Genomic DNA, 25614 nt, shown 5'->3' with positions numbered 1-25614 from the left:
CTTAATACAATTATATCACAGTTTTCTATTGTATCAAAGAGAGCATACTTTAGTACACAGCAAATAGAGATTCTGATTTCAACTTCAAATAGTCACTTTATACTTACTATTAAAAAAAAAATGGAATTTTTAAAAAGCAATCCTCAAGTCCAGATGTAATCCCCGATATGTTCACTACACAGAAAACACAACTTTTGGGAGCAACTGTAAACCACAGAAGGAACAAATTATTTCTGATGCAAATTCTCATCCATCAGGAACAGACTGCCTTCCTAATCTCCAGGTTGCTTTTGAACATAGGTACGTTCCCTCATCTGTTTTTCTTTATTTTTTCATTCCTATATCTTGTGCGAATACATGCTCCAGAAAGTTTCACACGCACTTTCTAAAACTTCCTGTCTTCAGCGTACCTAACACAGATATCAGATGCTCATTTGTATTGCCACAACAGCCTCAGGTTACAATCCTGTGAAAGATTTATTCAGTGAGGTGGGGTGATGCCACAGCAGCACGTCCCGTTCGGAAACTCGCTCCCAGGACTTCCTGTAGTGCTGTGTATGGCACGAATACAGTAAGTATTGGACCTTTTTATACTGATGGCACTGACATGAAAGCACTTCAGAGTTAAACTGTACATCTGGAGAGGGGGACTATTGTGATCTAATTGTGGTTCATAAAAAAAAAAATTTAAAAAATATAGGACTTGAGTGCAGCTTCCTTTATACAACGTGCATTGACAATGCAAACCAGCCGCCTTCTTTTGGCTTTTCCACCTGCAAAAGAAGAAACCAGTTGAAATTCATACATCATAAATTTCCCTCAGACTTGCTAGTTAGTGCTGGCTTGTGTAGGATTGCCACGTACCCATTCCCTGATACATAGCAACTGTCTGCCGTAGGCACCACGGAAGTAGTCACACCACCTACTTTAGACACCCAGTTTAAGCCACATCTGCCTTAAGTATTCTGCATTTCCTCTCTGGGGATGTATACTTCACTGTCAGGATAGGGAGACTTGGACACTAACTTTGTTTCTTTTTATTAATTTAGGTTATTTTGGACATCAGGAAACACAGCATCTCCTCATGGTTGCTTTCAAGTATACAAGCAGAACTATAACTGGTTTACCAGACTGTACTACTGCCTGGAGTTCCTCATGAAAGCATCTTGCTGTAGTCTATTCTTCTCTTTGCACATCAGGAATCCGAAATCCAGATTTGTGATTTTTCTTTGCATTTGGATTTATTTACCTTTCAGCAACTGATTTGTGCAATGGCTAGGTAAGAGCTTGCTTGCCTCTTATATGCGGCTCTACCAGTACATCATAATGACTACTTGAAATTCTCTGGAGCCACCAGTGAAAGACTGTCAGAGGTTCACAGTTCCAACACATGAAGATGCCACAGCAGAAAATGTAGTTACAGGATTGTTCGCTTGTAAATAACAGCTCTGTAGCAGCAAACAACTCATGTCACTGGCACTCAGGTCTCCCCTTACCAACTGTCCAGAATCCAAACTGCCATGAATCAATTACTATTAGCCTCAGTAGACTTAAGGTAGGACAGAGCTCTCTCCCCTTCTTTATCTGCCTTGTTTTTTCCTTATGTGACACCGCATTCAAACTTTCTGGCTGAAGATTTTTCAGTCTTACCTTTGGCCTTTGGCTGACAGGAGTTAATCTCACACTTTCTGATGTGACACTTAGGGGTGAACAAGGTTTGCTACTCTCTCCTACAGACCTGTAGACATTCAAAATGAAAGTGAAAAAGTGAAAAATGGAAGTGATTACTAGAATCATGTCTCAGATCCTGAGTTAGGACCCCTCATCAATAGTCTTCAACAACCCATGTCATCTGTCTTATGTCACATTGCAAGTATTTTAAATACAAACAATAGAAGCTGTGAAAAAGCTATTGGACCTTTGTCCCATTTCCACAGAGTTAAGCGTAATGAAGTCAGGGAAAGTCCCTGAAGCCAAAGAAAAACATGGCAGTTTTTCCATTGCATTCAAGTTCTGCTGCATGGGCAATCAAAACACTATAAAAATGAAATAGTAAAGGGTTAACTTTCACCTTCTTATACTGGTCATACTGGCAGGGGAAACACTATCTTCTTTGGAGCTGTCCATAGCAACTGCCACGGGAATAGACACTTCAATTGTCCTCCTTGCAGTTTCTAGGCAATAAATAATAGCTTGATTCTGATGAGAACACAGCAACATTTCACAACGTTCACTTCATTTTCCTGTTTTTTGAAGGGCATCACATAACTCTTCACAATTGCACAGAATATACAGAGCAGACTAAAACATCAGGCTAAACATCAACCCCATACCCACTCTCTGAAAATGACCGATGTTGAAAGCAGATACTCAGAGCAACTATGGACAACGTGCATAGATATAGAATGATTCTTCCATGGATAAACCTTCTGGGTTTTGGCAACCAGAGGCTGAGAGATTTCTGATTTCTCTACTTTGTGCCTTTAAGATTTTACTTATCATGCTGAATCTATGTTGAAATAGCCATAGAAGTGTTAAAAGTGTTATGATCCCACTGCCTGAGTTATTGCATATGCACCTGCATGCATACGCACACACACGTGGGTCTCTCCTCCTCCCCCTCAAGTCCTTCCCTTTATACATCCTCTGTGGTTTAGGACGGGGGAAAGGGCGGGTGTCCCAGACAGAGCACGTGTACGTGCTCACGCACAGTTCTGCCTGTAACTGCAATAACTCCATGAAAAGATAAAGCAGCCCTCGCCTGCTGGAGAGTATTTTTGTTCAGTTACACATGGCAGCTAATCTGTGGATCTTGACTCAGCAAGAATATTGCCTTTGCTAATTTATCTCTTCAGATGACTGGGAACTTCAGTTACTTTAGTTCTTTCTGTTAGCACTGGCAGTAACTCAGCAAGGTAGTCTGATGGAAAGAGCACTCAAAAGACCAAAAACTGAAGTGTGGTTGAGAATTGGATAACCACTCTGCCGTGATTTCTAGAAGCCTGATGTAAATACTCAGTCTTTTTGTAAAAGATTCTCCAGCAGAGAGGACTGATGAAAAGGCCCAGTTCTGCCCATCAGTGACTATCTAGCAGAACTGTTCTGCAGACAAGGACATAACAAAGAACAGATTTACCATAAAGCACGATATTTGCAGCAGACTAATTACTAAGAAACTAACTTTAGGAGAAGTTTAGCTGATATATTTTTAGCTCTTTAAAGTAAGGAGTGTTTGTACCACACAGTCATTAACAGCAAGTGCACTGCTGACTGCAACTGCTGATCCAATCAGGTAAGGACAGAGAACTCCCAAAAGGGAAAAAACATTGTCTTACTAGCTTTTGTTTCTTCTGAAGCTGGGTACTTACCAGTATAATTCAGGGATGGGGGCAGAACAGGAGATGTCATCGGAGTGACCATATCAGCAGCAGCTAATTTCTGCTGGTCTATTAGCTGCAACAGTTTATCACGTGCTTCTGTACTCTGGCGATTCAGCTCTGCTATTCTTTCCTCCAAGCTCTTCGATACCGCAAGATGAGTCTGCTTGGATAACTGAGTAATTACTTCCAAATAAAAACTTACAATTTGCACCTTCAGGGAGAGCATGCAATATATTTCAAGTACGTCTACGCATTTAATTTGCAAAGTGAAAGTAAACATAATTATATATATAGCAACTCCTGTGAAAAATCTGATTTTGTCCCTTTCACTGTCCTGTATCTAGGTTCTTAATTGACTAAACACAACAATAGTTTAAATTGGTCTTCCTACAAATAGGAAGAAACAGCTATTGTCTGTATCGCTAAAAAAAAAAAAAGGAAAAATAAAACCCCCAACCATCCAGCAATTAACCATAATTAAGAAAATACTGAAGCAGAGACACACATATTCAGGATGGTGTGGGGAAGCAAAAGCAGATTTCTAGCAGAAGTATCCTGGAACTCATCTTTAAACCAGGTTTTCATCCACTTTGACCCCTCCCCCTCCAGTAATTGCTTCCACAAAAGCAACACTTCAGAAAGTTTGCATCATCTTATACAATTAAATGACTAAACATTACACAACATAATGCAATGTGGAAAGCAACAACACTCTGAGCCTGTATTTACATGAGGAAATTAAAAATCTTTAGGATCCTTGATTGAACAGTAATTCAGTCACTGCGATGGAACAAAAGTAAAGACAGTAGCAAGGGCAGCGATTAGGCCTTTCTGCGATGTTAACTCCACTCACTGGGGTGCCACTGAATAGCTGCTTAGTTGCAAATTAAAGGTTTTCTATGTGAACTGAAGCATTCAAGTTCTCTCTTTCCCAAAGATTTTGGGATTTTCACCACACAGCAGGACAGGTAAGACAGATACAACTAGTACATACACTACAATGAAGTATTTGCAAGAGAGGTACTTGCACCAACTTTAATCTCATGGGTTTTTGAGTCACAGTAGCAGAAGAGATGTATGGCATGGATTTAAATATGTATTTTACAAGCTTGACAAGAACCTGTGGCTTGGTGCAGTGCTTTCACTGTTAATATTACCCAAGCTACAAGAGGTATACCTGATCATGTTGCAATCACACCTCTTTTTGCAGCATAACCTTACCGTAAACTTACAAATGTGCCACACGCTTTTCAGCACTCATGTACAACGTAGGCCTGATATGAGAAACTACTGTTGAGCTCCTTAGGGAATGATACAAATCACAAGTCTCCAAGCAAATGAATGAAAAGAGTATTTGTTTTGCTACTCTCTTCCTTAAAACAACTGACAACAGGAAAGAAACAGCCTTAAAGCATCAGTAAGCTATGAGGAAGCAGATCAGCAGCAAGGGGAATCCAGCCTTCCTTTTCTGTTAAATTCTCACCTGTCCTTGCGAAGAGTCTGGACTAGAACTTGCATTTCGTATTGGGTCTGGCTGATGTAGGCGGTCACTTGTGTCTTCAGAGAAGCCTCTGAATTTGCTCAGCTGAGCTTTAATCAGAGAGTTCTGCCGCGTGAGCTCAGCTATCTGTCCCAGCAGATCACCGTTTTGAAACAACTCTTCAGCTGTGCTGTTTTTTCTAGCGTCACTTGGGCAGGACAGACTGGCTTTCTCACGAAAACTCCCCAAGTCTTTGTCTACAGGAGGAATTGGTTGCCTTTGAGAGATGAGACGGTTTTCCTCAGTTGTGCTCTGTGTTCTCAGGGAGGAAGGTGAGCTCCTTTCCTTGCATGGTTCTCTTTCGCTGTTTTCAGGAGACTGAGAAATGGCTGTAAACACTAAAAACAAGAAATAAAGGAACAGTAAGGAAAGAGACACATGATCCTCATCAAGGAAACTAACGATGACTTTATTGCATCAGGCTAGTAATAAGCAAGCAGGAACTTGAATTGTAACATCTAGCCTGAATGGTATTACGCTACTGATCAATATCACCCTATGCAAGATCCTGCTGCAAGAACTCACCAGGTGTAATATTTCCTATTGCAAATAGTCTTACATTTACATGATTTAATTAGAGATTGAGAGAGAAGTCAGAGAGAAGATTAATTGGTTTGAATTTCTTAGCTGATACATAAAACACTACTTCTTAGTTAGTCCTCCATTTTCCAATATCCAGTTATCTGACCTAATAAACTGTAAGTTTGTGGTTTAGTTCTGATATTTACACTGGGTTGGTAACAAAACTTTTAGAATAATAAAACAAAATAATACAAGACTTTTGGCATAATAATAAACTAGGTACTTACTCAGCCCCTAAGAAAGGGGAAGCACTCCAGCCAACAAAAGTAGTTAGGTGTTTCTTGTGGTCATCATTAGCAGACTGATAACACACCACACACACATGACCAAATATGTTACAGCACTGTCAGCTGCTACATGTTAAGTCCAAGTTGGATTTTGTGATCAAAACCAGATTTTCCATGCTTTATATACCAAATAGCCCATTCCTTCCCAAGCTTTAGCTTTTGCCTCTTGAGCAGAGCATGACATTTAAAAATTTACACATAAATCCATTTTATGAATATTTTTTCATAAAGAAACATTCAAGAAGTTTAACATTTGTTGAGCCATTTAGCATCCTTAACAGTCTTAAAAGACGTAAAATTTCTCACACAGCTAAACTACAGTGAAGTCTAGGAATACAAGTTTATATTCTTGTTTCAAATGACAGATAACATCCGACAGTTCTCAATGAGACTGAAGCCAGATGTTGCTCTTTGCAGAAAGCTACCTTTAGTTCACTTCCTCCTGATTTATTATGTGCCTCCTTGCAGCACAGGCAACCACCAAAAGCTTGAACTAGATATAAACTTCCAATTGTCCTGCCATCTCCTTAAATCAAAAGGACTTTTGGGTTCATTTTCTGACTTGGAAAAGACTTACAAAGCAACAAAGCTGAAACGGGGGAGAAAAAAAGGAGAAGGGAAGGCACAAAATCCCACTACCATGCCCTGCTTCCCGTCAGCAACCGTCAAGCTAGCCATAGACATAGTTACCTGCCTCTCAACAACAGAGGGTTACAGGGCCCTAGCACGTTCAGTAGGATGCATGCTGTTACAGCGACAGTTGCAGGACAGCTAATTTTGAGAGTCACAAAGGGTCCTCTCTTCCGCTCACTTCATTAAGTTTAAATGAGAAACACCTCTCCGTATCACCCCGATGAACTTTCTTCCTCCCAACAACCAGAACTGAGCTACCGACCTATAAAACTCCCAAAGCTTATGGATTCTGACACAAGACTGAGTTAATCTGGTTATCCGGCACCACATAATTTCATCTAAAACTTCTTTGGCCTTTTCCTGTGTATTAAATGAAAGCCAATGGAAACCTGCTCCTGAAGCTTTTAGAAAAACCTCTGCTGGGAAGATTGGCTCAAAGCAAGAGTACGCAGCCTCCAGACATCCTGGTTTTTCTGCAGCATGGGCTGCAGAGGCATTGAATTTCCAGTCTTCAGTGGTCCCACCATTAAAGGTGATGAAGGCTGGATTACACCATCAGCAGATGGAAGTCTGAGATGATGTGCTGTACGTCCCAGACAGAGAGCTATAGCAGATCATACAGAAGTGACAATCAAAACCAGTACAAGGTAACAATGACAGTCTGGATTGCCACTGACAGGACTGCAGACAGTAGATGGGAGAACTCCAGGGGACAGAAAGTCTAAAGGAAATGTAGCAACAGGCATAGAAACAAGAGAAATACATATCTGGGTGCAGAAGTAGGATATTCCAGCTGTAGGGCCAATGTGTCTAAGCATACAGATTAAAAGTTTTCTATACAAAATGCTTCTCCAAAGGTAGTACAAGATTGAAACAGTAACACACTACACAGACTCTCAAGTCTACTACAGCCAGAGAGATCTCACCGTTCCGGAGGGGAGAAAATTCCTGACTGCTCTTCTGCCGGGGGGGTGACAACAGCACAGCTGGCTGGAAAACGTGAGATGGCAAGCTTCTACCAGCTCCTGCGCCACCTGAAGCACCCGACCTCTGGAGAAACTTAAAAGGAACTTCTTCCTGTGGGAATTTCAGCATACCTTCCCTGTTGCCTGCATCAGCCCTAGGCTCAAAATAGCTCAAATCAGGTTTCTCTAAAGAAAAGAGACAAAGTAGAGATAGAATTTAAAAACAAAAAAAAAAATTAGTTTTAGTGCAATAGGGAAAATTCTCAATAACAACTCTTATGTTCAGGTATCTGAAGAGACAGACTAGAGCATGTTCCCCACACACTTCTAATGTCCTTCTGATCCCCAGGTACAGAACTCTTCCACTGGAGCATAACAGATTTTCACTGGCCTTAAGAGCAAGATGAGCTCTTATACGTAGCCTCATAATTTCAGGATACTAGTAACAGATCTGTTTGTAGCCCACGCAGAAGAATTGCCTGTTCCTCACAGGCCATGTGTATTTCAGTGAGCTGCATTTGGTAACGTTCTCTTGAGAAAAGCAGACCTATGCATTTGTCCCAATGAACCTACATTATAAATTTGATGGCAACAGTGGTGGAGTGGAAAACAATTCAAAGCTTTTTTGAGCTCTCTGATGATCTTTTTATGACTTAATTCACATTGGACATCTCTTCAGTAAAAGAAAAAAGTTATTCTTCTGTATTTAACTACAACTAGCTTGTGTCTACGTTGCCATCCATTTTGAACATACCAGGGAGGCACAAAATGAATAGCACGAAATCAAAGTTGTAGCTAGCTGTGAGACGACTAATTTTAATACACTTACATCCACTGCTCCCTTAGTGCTATCTTTGAATTCTCTCTTCACAATTTTGTTTGGGACATTTGTTCCCAAAAGAGAAGTTAGTGGAAAATTAAGCAAAACATACCTGATCCCAAAATGCAAGAGACAAAAAGCACCCTTCAAAGGCGAAGAGCCAGAAAAGGCTGTTCGCTTAAGATACTGCTTGCAGTTCACACTACCGAGGTTCTGAGATTGAACTTGGAACCTGCCACCCACTATTCAACGACCGTGGCAAGAAATGAGAGACATCTTCCTGCCCTGTTTCACTGTACAGAACTGCGTTTCCAAAGTAACCTCTTCATGCTACTTGTCACTATGATATGCCCTCCACTCCTCTCTCAGCCACTCTTGTCTCTCCAGCGAAGTCCTGTGTTAACTTACACATGGTTTCTGTGCTAAAACTAGCTACCTCAAACGTTTCACATCCAGTCAGACGCCTTAAGGGCACAAGAGATCTCCTTCTGAAGGAAGAGGAGGAGGAAGAAGTATTTTTGTAACTTTAGGAAGCTTTCCTCTCAGGAAGATGCCTTTTCCTGAGAAGAGAGACCAGTAAGGAAAAAAGAATGGAAATTCTAGTCTTGCAGAATTGTTGTATAGGAAGGTTTGGGGGTTTTGGTTTTTTGTTGGTTTTGTTTGTTTGTTTTGAGGGGTGCTTTTCTGATTGTTTGGATTTTATATTTTGGGGTAGGATTTTTTGTTTGCCTTTACAAAGCCTGGGTAAATCACAAAAAAAGGGATCTGGTATGTGGCTTCTTCCTGAGAACCCCGCAGAAACAGTCAGGAAGAAAGTTTTTGACCACAAAACCAACATTTAATTAAGGAATACAAAGAGCTCCAAGGAGTCTTGGGATTCACAAGGAGTTACTGACCTTGAGAGCAAAAATGATGCGTTTAAGCAACCAATCGGGGAGGAGAGTTGGGAGAAAACTCCATGGTGAAAGAATGTAAAAAGTACAAGGCGAATCATATTTGGTTAGTTTGGCCATCAATGCTACCAGCCTAACTTAGCCTGCGTCTATGTTATATATCACTCGACTGGTCATTCATTTCTGATCTGAAGTCACAAAGATCAAGAAACAGACTTCTGTCTGGTTTGTTAGCAGGCCTCAGCAGCTGCTGGTTCTGGTCAGCAGCGACCTCCAGTGTCTTATGGAAGAACCAGTCTCATACTGTCAGGCTGCCTCAGCAACAGCAAGGCGAGATCCTGATTCAGCTGGGTTTTGGGTTTTTTGCTTGTTTGGTTGTTTGTTTGGGTTTTTTTTTGTTTTGTTTTGTTTTGTTTTTAGGACCCTCAGAATAAACCTGACTTTGTAAGCCATCTTAATGGGTGAAGCCTACTCCCCTCCCCTCCCCCCCCCCCCCTTTTTTTAGTATAATATATTATGTTTAAAGCTCAAGCCCATGACTTGGCTAAAAGGTTGATCTTGAAGTCCTGATCCAGACAGAAGGATGCCAGTGCAGATGGAACACATCCTATAATATTGTCAGAAAATAATCTGTAGCAAACTGCTTGTGCTCATAGCAGAACCCATGGCATATGAATTTCCAGAAGTGCAATTCACGCTCACACAAGAGGTATTTATTCAAGTAGACATCTATTAAATACCAAATTTTCCACTACAGGGATAAACTACCCACAACTCCCATTTCATCCTTCACACATGTGTGCACACACCTTGGCCGTTCACCGGACCTTTGCTTGCAATTCCAAAATGGTTTGGACTTTGTTCTCTTCTGGGTTCTACCAAAGGGAGGCCTTTAAATGCTTGTGTGAGAGAGATCAGCTGTTCATCTGTTACTGTCATGCATTGCTGAAGCTTATTCTAAAGTATGAAGGAAAAACAAAAGAGAGAGAGAGACAGAAATCTGTATTCTAGCAACAGGAATTGCTATATAACGGATTATATACCACAGGCAGCTCTGAGAAGAAATTCGGTCTCTCAATACCACTGCATGAATTTGACGTATTCCAGTGAGGTATTAAATATTGGTGTCTCCATGTTTCCCATTTATTTCCTCTCCTGCCTCAAAGAAATTCTTTGTTTTCCCTTTTCCTAATTCATCACCCCATTTCCTCTCCAACACAGCTTTATTGCTTCATTCCCAAATGTAACCATTGAACAAATCTACCTCCACTGCAAACTGAAAGAAAGAAAAATGTAGTATTGTATCTAGTATACTCTGTTGCTCCAGTAGTGTTAACGGTATATAAGCGTGGAGGCAGATGCTTAAACCTTTAGATTGATAAAATAAAGCTCACTTTAATGGAAGCAGCATTTTCTCAGGCTTTAAAGTTAAATATCATACAGGAACACAAAACTTTGATTTTCCAAACACTGCCCCCCCCATACCTGCTATTATCATTCTCAGACTCCGCATTCAATGTTATCATTTTTTTCATGTTTATTGTTAAAATCTCCTGCCCATATGACAATGCATCTCCGCACACATTTGCAACACAACTCAGTATTCTAACGGGTTGTTCTGAGGGGGATGGGGGGTCAGTACCTGTATAGTAGTGTTTTCTTCCCTCACTAGAAGTATTTCTGCAGTCAGAGCATCAATCAGTTCTCTGTGTTCATTCAACATCTCCTCATGCTGCTGTCTCATCATCTCTTTCTCACGTAGCTGCATTTCACTCTGAAGAGCGAGAAAAAGTTAAAAACCTGCTATAACCAATACAGATTTGTATTTGGAAACAGGAATGGGTCTATATCACATCATACTGTAACAGCTCTTCCCCCGTTTCCCAAATTGACTTCATTACTGTCTCTCCGCACAGACACTGTTTTGTAAGTCACATGCAGTAATCAACTAACTCCAGGTGTGCTGACGCTTGCCAGTATCCTGCGCTACTTGTGCCTATTCTTTAGTTTCCTTAATTCATTAACAAAGACAAGTTACTAAATAAAGGAGAAAGTAGTTGCTTTCTAATGTTTTCCCTCACAGAGAGAAAAAGTTCTACAGGGTTTTACTTTTTTTTTGCAAAGAAGACAAAAAGGTTTACTTGTTAAGTAATCTACTTGAGTGTGAGGCAAAAGACCTTGCTGTAGAACCTCTTGCCCTCAGAAGATATTATCAATCTATTATTTTAAGATAGACCACTGCAGCAGCCAGGCTTCCTGTACAAGGCACACAAGAGTCCCTTCCACCTCTGATGGGTAAATGGAATACACAACTGCCACTTTTTGGACCATTGTAGCTAAAAAAGAACGGAGGCTACAAGTCACATAAACACATCAGAATTAGCAGATGGAGCCCTTTCCTCAGATGGTTGCCTGCATTTACTCAAAGGAATCCCTGAAAAAGAGAAATACATCCCATCTCCAAAACACAAGTGATCCTGAAAAGCAACTGGAGTACTCTGCTGCTGCACAGACAAAATTAGAGCATGAGCTGCCTGTAACATACCATAGATTATTTTCTGCTGGCATTGGGACCAGAAGTGAAAAACCACCAAGGAAGATGTGTTAAGACACAACAGCTCTGCAGCCACATAAAGTGAATGAATAGATAAATAATTTTGAGAATAAACCACAGATGCTGTCACTAGACACAAAGACAGGCAGATATACCTCTTTCAAGCATATCAGAGACAAGCCATCCATTTTCTGGTTCTCTTCCACCTACAGAGAACAGCTTTTCTGTATTGATCCAAGTGGAGCAGGCTGGCACAGAAAATGGAAAAAAATGAGACAGTCCTATCTTTTTAGAAACCAAAGACAGCACAAAATAAGAACTTTAACCCTGGTAGCAGTGATGAAGCCTATTCATGCCTCAGATCATCTGGATGAGCTATTGTATCTACTCATCCTGCACAGCACTAACCTACTCTTGGAGGAAAAGCTTCCGAGCTTTTCAAATGTGTCTTACGTTTATGCATAGGGAGGGCACCAGGGTTAAGAGATATATACATCCATTCCTACCATTGGGTATGACTGGGGTCTGGTATACCCTGAAAGAAATATCTTCATTCCAGCCCGTTGCCAGGTGTACCTCAATCTCATAAGCTTTGTTTTAACACTGCATCAGAACATGCAGAAGCAGAGATGGAGAACACAGCAGCACAGATGAATGGGGTATGCGTATACTCTAGCTTTTTGCCCTGTGAGTCTGGCAAAGAAATAGCATTCTTCACAGAAGGGGGGGGGGGGGAAATTCTAACATTTGGCAGATGACATTGAAATTCATTTAGGAACCAAGTCAGGTTCATCCACTTCTGTTTAAGAATTTCATATAGCTTGGCAAACATTTCAGAAGTTTCTTTTTCCCCTTTTCTCTAGCCTCCTCTATATTCCCTAGTTTCTTGTAGCAGTTGTTTTTTTTAATCACTTATTAATACAACTTCCTTCGGCTGGGGCTGCACGGCTAGAAGGCGCGTCCCCTGGGTGGTAGGTAGGGGATCCCTCTCTGGAGGGTGCACCGGATAAAATTGAAGAAGGTGCCGCGAACCAACGCAGCCTAAGGGAAGGCCACCCTGACAGAAAAACCACTGGCCCTCCAAGTCATGGGGGTTGGGCAGGAGGCCAACTACCTCCTCCCGGGGGGGGGAAAAAAAAAAAAAAAAAAAAAAAAAAAAAAAAAATTGCAGAAACGACGAGCATCAGAAATGGCGGGGATGGAGAAAATCGGTAATGAAGTGAGGAGGAGGAGATGGAGCTGGATCGGTCGTGTCCTGAGGGGGAAACCGATGGAAGACTGCGCTGTGGCCCTTGACTCCAGAGCACACAGCCGCGGACTGATCGAAGTGGAAGAACAATGTTCCCGCCTTGTGTGCCTCCTGGCACTGAGAGAATTCAGATCAGATCAGATTAATACAACTTGCATGAAAGATTCGGTAATTCAAGTTTCCCTTCCTACTTTTTATACATAATTTTGAGAATAAATTAAGCAACATCCTTGATGGCAATTCTTCTGCATTCAGCTTTTCTGCAGCAAAGCTGGAAAATAATTTTTTCTCCACAGAAGAGGAAGGAAATCTTTCTAGAAGCTTCAAAACCACTTGAAGACTAGTTGTTTACCTGAAATCAGAGGCTTTTTAAATAACCGCTGCAAAGTCACTTTCTTGAAATGCATTGCCAGCTATAATTCAGGCATTGCAACTTTGCTAACTCTCCTGGCTAGGCAAGACAGATGGTGCACACAAGCTTTTGATTTATTCCTAGCATCACAGGGACCAGGTTTTAGGAAATACTCAGACAAGCTATGCTTCTTCCCAGTGAATTCTCAAATTGTAACTGTAATTAAAGCTCCATGAAAAGGGGAAAAGTCAGTGAAGATTACGGATGCACACTATCTCGAGCAACTCTGAATATGATTAGCCACACTTTGTAGCTTGAGCGACTTCTGCATATTTCAACTCATGAATTTAGGTAGCAAATCTAAAAAAGTTGCAGAAAATTCAGCAAGCAACAATTAACTCCTGGAAGGAAGGAATGGTAACACATCTATTAAAGTAGAAACAACATCACAGACGTGCTCAATGAAAATTGGGCGTACACGTAAGAGTCAGTATACATCTTTCAAAATAAGTAGTCTCCTTAAACACTCAGACTCCTTAGCCTTCTGTCTGAGTAGGATAGAAGCTCTTAAGACACAATGAATGTTACATTCATAAAGAGAAAGCAGCAACTAAAAGAAAAAAAAATTACAATCTGGAGTAGTTTTGGAAGAAGCCTGAGGGTCAAGAACAACTCATTTCTGTGGAATACAAATTAAAGACAATCTAAATAGGGTTATAACTGCAATTGTATGTATAATATGAAATTGCTGCTATTAAATTGATGTTTTCCTAATAAATGGAAAACACTGTTGGAAGTACAGAAGATCCTTCCTCCTAACTGCAGAAGAACCAAATTTAATACTCTGCTTTGGTATTACAACTTAAACAGAGAACAAGCATTCTTAACTCCTTTTAAAACGTGAGATCGCCACAGTCAAAGTCCATCTTCTGATGATAGTGGCTTTTCACTCTTGAATCGACTATTTACTGTTTGCTTCTGAGACAGGTCTTGAAGTAAATTCTTCCATATAAATTAAATACAGGGTAATACAAGGAATAAGTTGTTATACAACCAGACCAAAAAAAAAAAAAAATCAAATTTTAAAATAAGGTGTGTTTTTTTTCCCCAATTATTATACACTCTGAAAAGTAACCAAAATAGGGCAGTTGCGCATTCATTAGGAATCTATTGTCTTTGCTATTAAATGGAGCATTGGGGTTTAGATAACATATTCTGCTGCATCTGTTAAGAGTGCAGGAATCTGGTTCAAAATTTCACGTAGGCCCAATGAATCTGTGAGCCACTGCTGCATCTTGAGTAGCTCTGGGTTAGAGATGAAATAAAAACCACTCTTTTTCTCTTTTCTTTTTTAAAAAGGAGTTCTACATGGCTTACAGGTAGTCGTCTTTATGGAATTCCACTGATCCCCAGACTGTGCACTGCTACAGTGAGCACTTCAGGTCATTCTTGCTTAAGGTGAAGTTGCTGCTATGAATAGAAAAGGAGAGCTAAGGAATCCCTCAAAGAAAATTGAGGATTTGGGTCCACTGCTCTAGCGACAATAGCATTGCCTTTGGGAGGCAAAGGAAGAAAATGAATTTGTGAACAAGGCTGTATTAATACCCTGCTACAACTCTGAATATATTTAAATAACAAATTTAAAACTATTACAATTGGTATTTTCTGCTAATAGTCACCGAGAGACTTTCATTGCAGTCAACTCCTCCCTTTTCATTAGGGATACCTGTTTCTAGCAAACTAAAAGTTTTAACTCCTAATTGCATGCAATCCAAATAATAAGCAATGATAATCAGACTTCAAAGTAAACTGATTGGGAGACAGGAAAGGCCAAAGTTCACATCTGTAAAGTAACTTTATACCCTTTTTCACTCACTCTACAGAAGCAATTCAAACTCTTCTCACCTCTTTGAGGTAGCGCATCAAACGACAGAGAACGTTCACCAGTGACAAGGTAAACCCAGTGAGGCCTTCACTTCTCTCAGTTTTTTGAACCTCACGACCTGTACATCGCTCATATTCCTCCAATTCATGCTCCACTTCACATATCATGCGGTTGAGAACATCTAGGCTGGATTTGTTGTCCCTCCGAAGGTCAATGGGGATTGAATTAGCTGGAGAAACATCTCTCCTCTGTCTTGCAGAGTTCTGTCCAGTTTGTTTTCTTTTCACTGAGGGGAAAAAAAAAAAGCATCATTGGAATTTCAACTTGCATAGAAAGCTCTGCAATACCAATGAAATTACCTTGTTTTATTGAAGGAAATCAAAGGAGAGGCCTTCTTTGCCCTGACCTGAAATGGACCATCAAAGAACATCCCCAGTCATTTCGGTTATTTTCAGATCATCAAAAACCACATTTTCTGCCACATTAGTATCTCTCAAGTATGACTGTTTGGTGCTTTTATTTAGATACCTGTCCTCCTTCTCAGTTAAAAGCATGGGAACAGTTTGCCAGTGAACAGCCTTGGGAAAATATCAGCTGCTTTCAGGTCTCATATTCATTGAGCAGCTCTTTTACAAACTGTAACATGAAAGGATTGTTGTATCTGATGTCAGCCCCCACATACAAATGTGCATTGGGGATTGAAATGCATTGGGGATTGAAATGTGCATATGGGGACTGAAATGCATCATAAGTCTGTGCAGCGCAGAACAGAAAGCTATATCAGAAACAGAAAAGCCCTGCACAGGAGAGAACTCCATGGCTAGCAAGGTAATGGCTAGCATCAAAGGGCCATATTTACAGTTCCCAGATTCCTATGGACTTTGCTTTGCCAATGAACATGCAGAATAGAGAGGAATACTCTACACAAGGGGCTGCGAAATGTCCATCCTTAGAGATACTCAAAACTTGGCTGGACAAGGCCCCCCTAATCAAACTTTGGCATTAGCTCTGTGATGACTTCCAGAGATCCCTTTCAACCTACATCTTCTTATGATATTAAGGACCTTGGTCAAAAGGAGGTATGTCATTTTTAAAAGTACTAAACTTTTTGCTGCAATTTGCTTTTGTTTTCTTGAGTTCAGGTTCAGCACTTGTCTCACAGTGTAAGTGGCGTCTACAGTCTCTTTGTTGTCTTCATTCTGAAGTCTTGAATGGATTCTCTTGACTACACTGGTAGCATTGAGGGCTGATTTAAACACAAAACAAAAAATACACACAAGACATATTTCAGGTATGTACTGTTATACAGTAATTTTACTAGAAGTGCTGGCTTTTTAGTCTGGTAATTCATCGGAGCCAAATTAGCACATGTCTCTGTCTCTCACCCCCACCCAGAAAAGGAATTCCAGGCAGGATCCTGTGAACAGCCTAACAACCCTTGAGAGGCTGTGATTTGGCAAATCCAACCTGACTGATCCAAAGATGGAGAAACAGTTGTTGGAGTCAAAGGCACATTTGATTCCTGTGATAAGGTAGTTTTTCTCATATCCTTTTCAGCCCACAACTGAGAATTCACCAAGGAATTTTCTTCTCTCAATAACCGAAGTAACCTACATTCAAAACAAGCATAACAGTGAATTGTAGTGGGATACCACCATGATTCTAGATTACCTGCACAGTCTAGAAAAAGCTTTTTAAAATATTTGTAACTGCTCAGGTGAGTTCCCTGCTCACATTCACTCCCAGTCTGAATGTTACAACAAGGGGTTTCCCTAGAATTCTGAGGTCAGGAAAGGAGGACGGGGTGGGGGGGGACAGAAAAAGTAACTGAACTATACCCATGCAACACCCCTTTAACTGCATCTATATCCAGTATTAAGAAGGTGGAAACCTGAATGGATATATTTGTACTGACCTGTCAGAACCAACATTGGATTTGAAATTCAGAGAGTCATGGTATCCATCTTCTGATTGATAGATTGATAATGCTTCCTCTTCCACTTCATTAAGAGCCTTTTTAGGAGACAACAAAAAAACAAAAGGGACTTCAGAGCAATTTCAATTTGTCTTTAGGAAGAAGTTAGAGATCAATTTTCTGAAATTGTTTCAAGAAAAAAAACCAAACACATTTGTTGCAGTCCCTACCTCCAAAACAAAATTAAGGAAAAAAAAAAACAAACAACCAAACCAAAAAACAAAAGAACCACAACACACCCTTCTGTGAGAAGAGTTTTGAGGGACTTTAGTACCTAAGAAATACTAATGCCGACAATTGTCTCTGAAAATAATACAGCAAGTGATTAATTCAATATCCAATATTTTATTTGGATGATTTACATTAAATAAGAAAGACCACACACACTGTAGGATAAAAAAGCTTTAAAGACTGTACCGAAACAAATACAGAGATACAGCAGGCAGAACATGGAAAAAGCCACATAATTATAGCATCTCTACAATTTCAGCCATTTGACATTGCAAGCTAAACAACCTGGTAACGAGATCCGCAAAATTACATTTATATTCTATGTGTAAAATGCAACCAGAACAAAATACAATCCTATGTACCACATTCATAGCAAAACTTAAGCAATCAGATTTGGAATTAGGGTTCCTCAAACTACCAGGTTTCTGTGCTTCTGGGTAGGCTTCAACAGACAGCCTTTAACTATGATTTTCGTAGGCACATAAGGAAAAGAAAATCTCACAGAAGCTCAGCAGACAGCTATCAGTACAGGTGTCTTAAAAATCTAGGCCTATCCTGCAGCACGCATCCAGTGATACAGCTTATATAGACGCTACAGTTAACTCTTCCTATTAAAAAAACCCAAAAAGCAAACACATGACAGAGCAGTACTGCAACTCAAACTGCAGATATTTGTGCAAGATAGTAGGGAACAGGATTAGAGAACCAGGAGAATATGACACCATCACTTTCACTCCCACAGCCCTTTTGGTCTTCATCAGTGAGCTGCTTTCCAGGACCGTCATATGCCTGTCCTCAAAGCACAGTGAGCATTCCTGGTACAACTCATGTTATGAAAAGAAAACAGAACACAATGGCAATCTAAATGAAATTTTAAACAGATTTAAATCATTTTTAAACTTTTTAAACAAATCTAAATAATTGTAAAAGGATGTGAAGTATTAAAATCTAAACTTGTAGGACTAATCAAGGCTGTGGAGTTAACTGGGGTACATTTACATGTGTGTTATCAGAAATAAACTGGAGCCCAACTGGCTATGTCCCCATTTACACAGACATAATTAGAAAATCAGAGGCGTATTTCAATACATAGCAATTAGTTGTGACACAAGAGTTGTTTTCTCAGTCTGTAATTACTCTGTTCGCTTGCTGATAACTCCAGAATTTAAAAGGGAGAGCATGCTAATATGAGAGAGCTTCTATGAGACATGAGAAGTTGGTGTCTCTCATATTCAAAGGTAAAGAAATGAAAAAAATCATGATTCCCAGAGTCTCACAAAACAAACTCACCTCCATTTAATACCTTTTTCTACGTATGTTATCAACATGTTATCAACACACAGAGGAAAGGTTTAGGTCTGCTTGGAAACTCTACCTTTGAATATTCTGATTTTGTGCAAACAAAAAAGCTACAGGACACGCATGGAACTGAATACACTTTACCTGGGAATCCACGACAGATTCACTAAGGATGGAAAGCTGAGCGGGAGGATCACATTTTTGTACAATGGGTCCTTGAGATGATTCTAGGTCACAGTTAGGAGCCATTGTTACATTAGGGAAACCTAGAGGAATCAGACAAAATAGGGAAGAACACAGAGGACTCGGTCCGTAGTACATCACAGGACTTTGTGCCAAAAAGCAAGCTCCCGTACTTTGCAGAAGGGCCGCAGGGATGTATGTCGCTTTAAACAACTGCCAAAGGCCAACCATAGAGTTATCTTAACATATTCGGTCATACACCAGGCTTTTGTCCTTCTCACCTGTGTAAATACACTTGTGCAGAAGAAGCGTGTAGGATGAAACAGTCATTATAAGAAAAAGAGAATGGCAGCCTACAGAGAAAAGAATCTAAGCTCAAGATTTCACATGCAAACAGCCAATCCTGCCTTTCAGCAGCATTAGGGCCCACAAACGAGGATAAAAAAGGAAAAGCCTTGTTTGCAAATTGATGATAAGCCTTCAATAATATCCAAGAGCAAGCAGTGAACCCATGTAACAATGCGAAGCAGAACTACTACGGTGGCTCGAACCGGTGCCCTGTACAGGCCAGTCACTGGGCTGTGGAAATGGTGAGCGTCAGGTGTTCCACAGTAAGCGATCCCAAATTCCACAACGGACCGATACAGTAGAATAACTGGCCGCGGCTCGCTCTCCCCTGCCATGGGAGGCGTTATCCTCATCTGTGTTTCATCCAACATGAACAGGATCAATCATACTACATTAGACGATGAGATGAAAACAGTTAAAAAGAATACTTTGCAAAGCGAGGCTATTTATGAAAAGCAAGGAGATAATCTTAAACGTGCTACCACATAAAAATGAGACAGTCTACCTGTTCGCGTGCGAGGAGCATCCCGAAACAAGTCTTTTGCCACAGCCATAACCTGATCAGATCGTTCCAATACATCTTGCAAATGGTATTGATCAGACAGAATCTGAAAGTATAGCGTATAAGGAAATATTTCATACTGAACAGACCGATTTTTCCTTTGGTTTTTTGGTATTGTTCTTCTAAACAGTTAGCAAGAGAAGAGCCAACAAGACAATGTTTGCCAAGTTGGTACTGTGCAATTAGATCCTAATTAAGATAGATTGGAAAAACATGCTTCATTCTGAGTGACTAGATTTCACCTCGTTTTTCTGAAAAATGAAGCAGTTATTACTCCTGCGGCCCCCATCAGCACTGATTGTTTCTCATTAGAGCAAATCCTCTCACTCCCTTCTGCTCCCAGCCTGATGCAAACAAGAAGCTGGGTGTTTGTGACACACTCATCAAAAGGAAGGCATATATCTGGCAATTAAAAAAAAAAAAAAAAACAGTATGCATCCTCAAATCATTTGATTTCAATTACCTACATCTGACAGACACCCAAAAACTGCACTGTTTGATTAGATCCAAACCAATTGAGGCAGACTTGTTTCATTCAGCCTTGACTATTGAAAATCCTGTCTAAAAATTAAGCCACCTACCGCCATAAAAATTGCAACAGACAAACACAGCTGACTACATCTGGCATCAGAAGACGTTTTGGGAATCTCCACCCATTTCTCACAAGGCACAGCTTCTGTATTCAAGGTCCCTCCACCCCAGTATTTGAAGCCCATCACTGGCACCACAACGGCCGACTCCTAAGGAGGGAGGTTTTTGAGGGCAAAGCAAGAGGCGCTCAGCTGCTGTGAGCTGAATGGAGCTGACTGGGGACATGGCTTCGTGGGCAGAACGCCATTCAAAACTCGTCACTGACTCGTGGTTTCACACACAAAGCTGGAAATGGCAAACTAGTAAAATTATATCCCACAATCTGGGAAGAAGGTAGTTATTCTTATACACCTGAGAGGAGACCAGACACGCGAGTGACTTTCAATTCATCGCAGTTAATCAAATTCAGCCAGAGAGACTGCAAGTACTTTAGAAGATCCCACAGAGAAGACAGGCTCACATATGCCCTCCTACACAAAACTTGAGAACTGAGGGACAATTTCTGCTCTCCCATGAATCGTAAGAGGGACTGGTTGACAGCAGTTTCAAAGCTCTATATGCTGTTACCTCCACAGACTTTCTTTCAGTGCCCATTGATAAGTTTGCTGTTTTAATTTCAGCTTCATTCAGGCATTTCACCTGGTGCCCTCCCTGTTTTACTGTTTTTTGTTATGTCAAGAAGTTTCCCCATATACCTAGTTTGCGTGTCTGTCTAGTCTTTTGAGCCTGAATTACACTGCAATATATCTCCTCATAACCAATTTAGCAAATCAGTGAATCTTCATCTTTCAATCATCTCACATATCCACCTTTCCAAATCACTATTCAGTTTTTACACTTGATACTAACTAAATCTAGTTCTTCCATTTTAGCCATCTGATGTCAAAACAATGCAGGCTTTTAGACAAAGTCATGCCAGATCTGCAGAAGAAAAAACAAACAAACAAACAAAAAAACAAAACAAAAAACACCTTGCCTGTTCCAAAACATCATTGCAATTAAAACTAAGGTGACGTGTTTAATCAGACAAAAAATATCCCGATTAATTTGTTTTCATCCTCCCTACTAGATCTCTTTCAGCATCAGCAGGTTCCTAGGCTTCACCCTCCTGCTGAACGTGTTATGAACATTTTTAGAGCATTGCTCCCAAGGTAGATGATCTCACGTTTGCTTGTGATCAACAGAAAACAAAGCGATAACAGCTTCTAGCCCCTCCAGGCCCATTTACATGCCCTCAACAAATTCACTGAGTGCTGTACCTTGTCCCAGTTTAGTATCACCTATGAATTTCATTAAAATTAATCTTCCCTCCTGTTTCAGATTGTTACTAAAGATAATTAAATGGGACTGATCCTAAAACCTTCCCACTATGATAACCCACTCACCACCTACCCTGCAGTGCAATACACTACTGTTATTTTAAAAATAAGTTGTTATAGGACCGAGCAGTGCAGTACCTAAGCATTCACAATCCACAGCATAGAGACAAACTCATTTTTTCATTCAGATTTTTAGGCAGACAAATCCCCAAAAGATTAAAATTTCACTCATCCGTTTTATAACTTTTACACTCTTTCTCATCAAGAAAAAAAACACACTAGTAGCAGCATCTTCCTAGCTTCTGTCTCTGAGCCTTTTGCAGTTGAGTAGGATTCAAGGGGCTTAGGAAGCTATACTCACAGCAGTAAATAAGGAAAAAAGATCACCAAGATAACAGAGATAAGAAGACAATCCACAGTGGTTGTGCTCTACTGGGAGACACAGGATGAAGAGTCTCCCCAGTTACTCTGAACAACAGGACCCAGCCATTAACAAGATTTAAGCTAGAGGCAGGCAAAAATGGTGACTCTCCTCCCTCTGCTTTTTTCTCTACACACAAGAAGATGCCAGCGTTTCAAACAGCAACAGCCAGATGGGTTTCATCTTGCCTGGCATCATCTCCTTTTGTCTTCCTATCTGGAAGCATCTTTTCTCTGATTCAGAAGTAGACACAGGGTATGTTGAATAAAGTAATCTCTTAAATATGGAGGCGAAAGCCACTCAGGAGGAATTTTAAATTTGTGCATTGTCATTAGAAACAGCAACAAATACGGAAAACTATTTCCTAACCATGAGTTTCACATCTGCGAAATAACAAAGTCACATAACAGATAGTCCAGCCAAATCTCAGAGCAGGTAGTCTAATCTACCTTTGCGATACATAATTTACTTCTGGCTGGAAGTCTTATTGAAACTAGCCTACATTCCCTAACTACATTAGGGAAATTTGTATGAAAGTCCACAGCTTTTTAAACACGCCACTACAATGCACTTGGCAGAAAAGCATGAGAATAACAAAGGTCAAAATTAAAGGCTTGATTAGCACAATATCCTTAAGAAAAATTCTACTGTGATTGCAGAGAAACAGGTGTCAAATAGGAAACTAGAAGATGACCTTTAATTCTGTGTACTTTCATTTGTTTATGTCTGTGCTTGAATGTTCTCAGAGTTCACAGAAAGACAAAAGTTTACAAAAGATGAAAGAGAGAAGAGGTCTGTGGTGATTAACCCACTGCACATTTACAGGATGACTAAATCATGTTTATATTAACTGCTAGGTGAACATTGTTCATCCTCATTCTTCACCAACAAGAACAAATCGGTTTGCCCAAGTGCCAATGAAGTCCAAAAGCTAACGAGTATGTTTTGCGATTAGTTTTCATAACATATAGCAAGGAGTCACCTGCCATGTGGAACAAAAAGATAATGTCTATCACTGAAATCCCTTTTCAGACAGTAAAAGCTACTGCCTCTGTTAGCAAAGTTTAGGTTTGCTGCTACAGTTCAAAATTCAAAAGCAAATTAAACAATATTAATATTTTCAGCCAGAGTGCTTCAGAATGCCTAGAGAACAAGCATTTCGATTCCCAGATGACAAGCTTGTCTGCTAGCAGCCACAGCTCTTCAACCTTTGTTGTCAATTTTCTTTCCAGACAAGCTCTTCCTTACCAACTTCTTGCCTCACCCTTTCTGCCCCTATGACTCCGCATTTTCTCTGTTTAAGTAAGCAACTGCAGGTAAGGATGTCCGCCCCAGAAAGAGAAACGTTCACGTTTCCATCAAAGGAAAATACTAGACAGGAGGAGGAGAAGGCAAGATAGCAATAAGAACACAAAAACCACACATCCTTTTCACAACGTAGAGTTTAACTCTGCAAACAGTTCCTGCTCAGATGCAGAGAGGCCTGCAGAATTACAGAGGGCACAGCCAGGCAACAAGGATCAAATGCACAACTGTATAGATCAGTTAAGACGTTAAACAGCCTATTCCATCATCGCATGCATGCAGCAGGTAGAGGAGGGAGAGTGTACGCATATACGAAGTCAAATTATTCAACAAGAGGAGCAAATGTTGACCTATGTACAAGAGCAGGTTTCCACTACCGCTGCAAATCATCTGCAGCAGGCTGAAAGTGCAGATTTAGCCCTCACCTCACGCATCAGAGTCAATTTCCTTTTCTCCAAGGAATCAGCAGCCAGTTGTTTTTGCTTCTTCCATTTTCTTTTCAGTGCTTTCTCTTGCAGTTCCAGATGTGCCAGTGCTTTGTTTTTTGATTTGTATATTTCATGGCGACGCAGCTACGTAAACATGAAAGAAACCATTTCAAAATCAAGGGACAATCTAAAGCAAAATTTGCAGGGTAATGCTAACAAGCCCTTCTTGATTTTATCATTCATGTGCTGAATACCGTTTATGTAACTTCAAGGTAGTATCAACTGACAGCCTCACAAACATCCAGAAGTGTAAAATGCCATCAAGACCAGCCAAATTTAAAGTGGCTCCAAAGGTGAATGGGGAAAGTCTCATAGTTTCCATCTGCCCTACACCACTGACTCAGTAAGAGTTTTCTCAGGTGTAAGCTGTCTGGAAGTGATCAAGCCAACCATTTATAGAACCGAGTCTCTCTCTGCTATAGTGCCCATCTGTCCAGACTAACCTGTCAAAATTTATAAGCAACAATAGCTCCTACTGCCTATTCCATTCTGGTAATCGGTGCTACCAAGGAAAATGAAATGTAACTCACATATTTTGTAATGAGCAGGTCGTTCAGCACAAAGAAATTATGTTAAATTGTTTAAATGAAAATTGAGTATCCTCAGAATTAGAGAGATTCCCAAAATAAAGCATGTCTTTCAGTCCTTCCAGCAGAGATAGGACTTAACTTCAGCTACTCCAATGAGTTTTTATGTATTTACGTTTTTATGGTTTTATGATGGTATACGCTTTCTTGAAATAAAAACTATGGCTGCTTCCTAATGGAAACAGAAAACTGAAAAACACCAACTGCCAGAGCTGGGGATGCATGACATCATAAACAAAAAAGTAACACTAAAGAGCCAGTATTTTCAGAAGCTTAAAAAGGGAGATTAAACATTGGCAGAAAGCATCCCCGTACGTACGGTAAACACTGATGCTGGATCACCAGCTAAATCTACTTGCTGCGGAGAACAAACAGTGACTGACATCAAACTTACTATGTCCTCAGGAGTGGCACGGTGGACTGTCAAATCATGGACGGTACTCTGCAAACAGGAACCAGAGGACGCATCAAAAGCCAGAACTGAGGACGAACTGGATTTTTTTCAAGGTTCATTAAAAAACTCCTCTAAATTACAATATAATTAGCACGAAACTACACAACAGTGCGTTTTTATGGCATCGTAGAGCACCCCAGCCTCGGCAAGGTACGCGATCAGCAAAACCAGCCCTATGGAGGCCGTGCAGGCTCTGCAGCCCGAAGGCGGGCTGCCGGCTGGGAGGCCTAACCGAGCAGGGCCGAGGAAGCCAGAGGGGCCACGTCCCGGCCAGGGCCCCTTCAGCTCCCGGCCACGGGATCCCCTCCCCGCCCAAACCCCCACACAAACCGGGTACCTCCAAACGCCAGCCCCCGCGGAGGACGGCGGCCTCCGGAGGCCCCCGCAGCCGGCAGGCCGGCGGGCACCGAGGCTCCCCGGCCCTTCCCCAGCCGGCCAAGGGCCACCCAGCAGGAGCACGCCCGCCGCCGGGCCCGCAAGCCGGAGGAGGAGCGGGAAGAGCGGGAAGAGCCGCCGAGGCCGCAGCAGGCCCGCGGCCTGGCTCTGCACCCGGGAGGGGGGAGCACTTACGTCCCAGTCCCGCTTCGCCGCCGGCGGCCGCCTGGGGCCCTTCCTGCCGGCGCCGCGGGGCCGCGGCCCGCGCAGCAGCGACATGACCAGCCCCGCCGCCGGAGGGGCCGCAGAGGGCGGAAGCGGCGCCGCGCGCGCCGC

At 41.2% G+C, this 25614-nt stretch overlaps 1 protein-coding gene across 2 annotated transcripts; it reads right to left on the bottom strand.

The window, feature by feature from the left end:
• SPICE1 (spindle and centriole associated protein 1) lies at positions 1–25557 on the bottom strand (the record flags this gene model as incomplete). Of its 2 annotated transcripts, none has more annotated exons than XM_082337831.1 (17): positions 1–773; positions 1651–1738; positions 2072–2174; positions 3369–3552; positions 4864–5258; positions 7349–7573; positions 9910–10057; positions 10743–10874; positions 15161–15426; positions 16246–16386; positions 16608–16750; positions 17056–17153; positions 18790–18911; positions 19682–19784; positions 23800–23946; positions 24844–24891; positions 25474–25557. In XM_082337831.1, the coding sequence occupies 17 exons, from the start codon at positions 25555–25557 to the stop codon at positions 720–722; spliced, it is 2481 nt and encodes an 826-aa protein (XP_082193957.1). In that variant the 3' UTR covers positions 1–719. The 2 variants fall into 2 exon arrangements, with proteins under 2 accessions (XP_082193957.1, XP_082193958.1); XM_082337832.1 differs by having other exon boundaries at positions 3369–3540.
• Positions 25558–25614: the final 57 nt, after the last annotated feature.

The sequence above is a fragment of the Platalea leucorodia genome (assembly GCF_965183815.1).
Source record: "Platalea leucorodia genome assembly, chromosome: 2".
Classification (NCBI taxonomy): Eukaryota; Metazoa; Chordata; class Aves; order Pelecaniformes; family Threskiornithidae; genus Platalea; species Platalea leucorodia.
The sequence above is the reverse complement of the archived record's forward strand: the minus strand, read 5'-3'. Positions and strand labels throughout refer to the sequence as shown.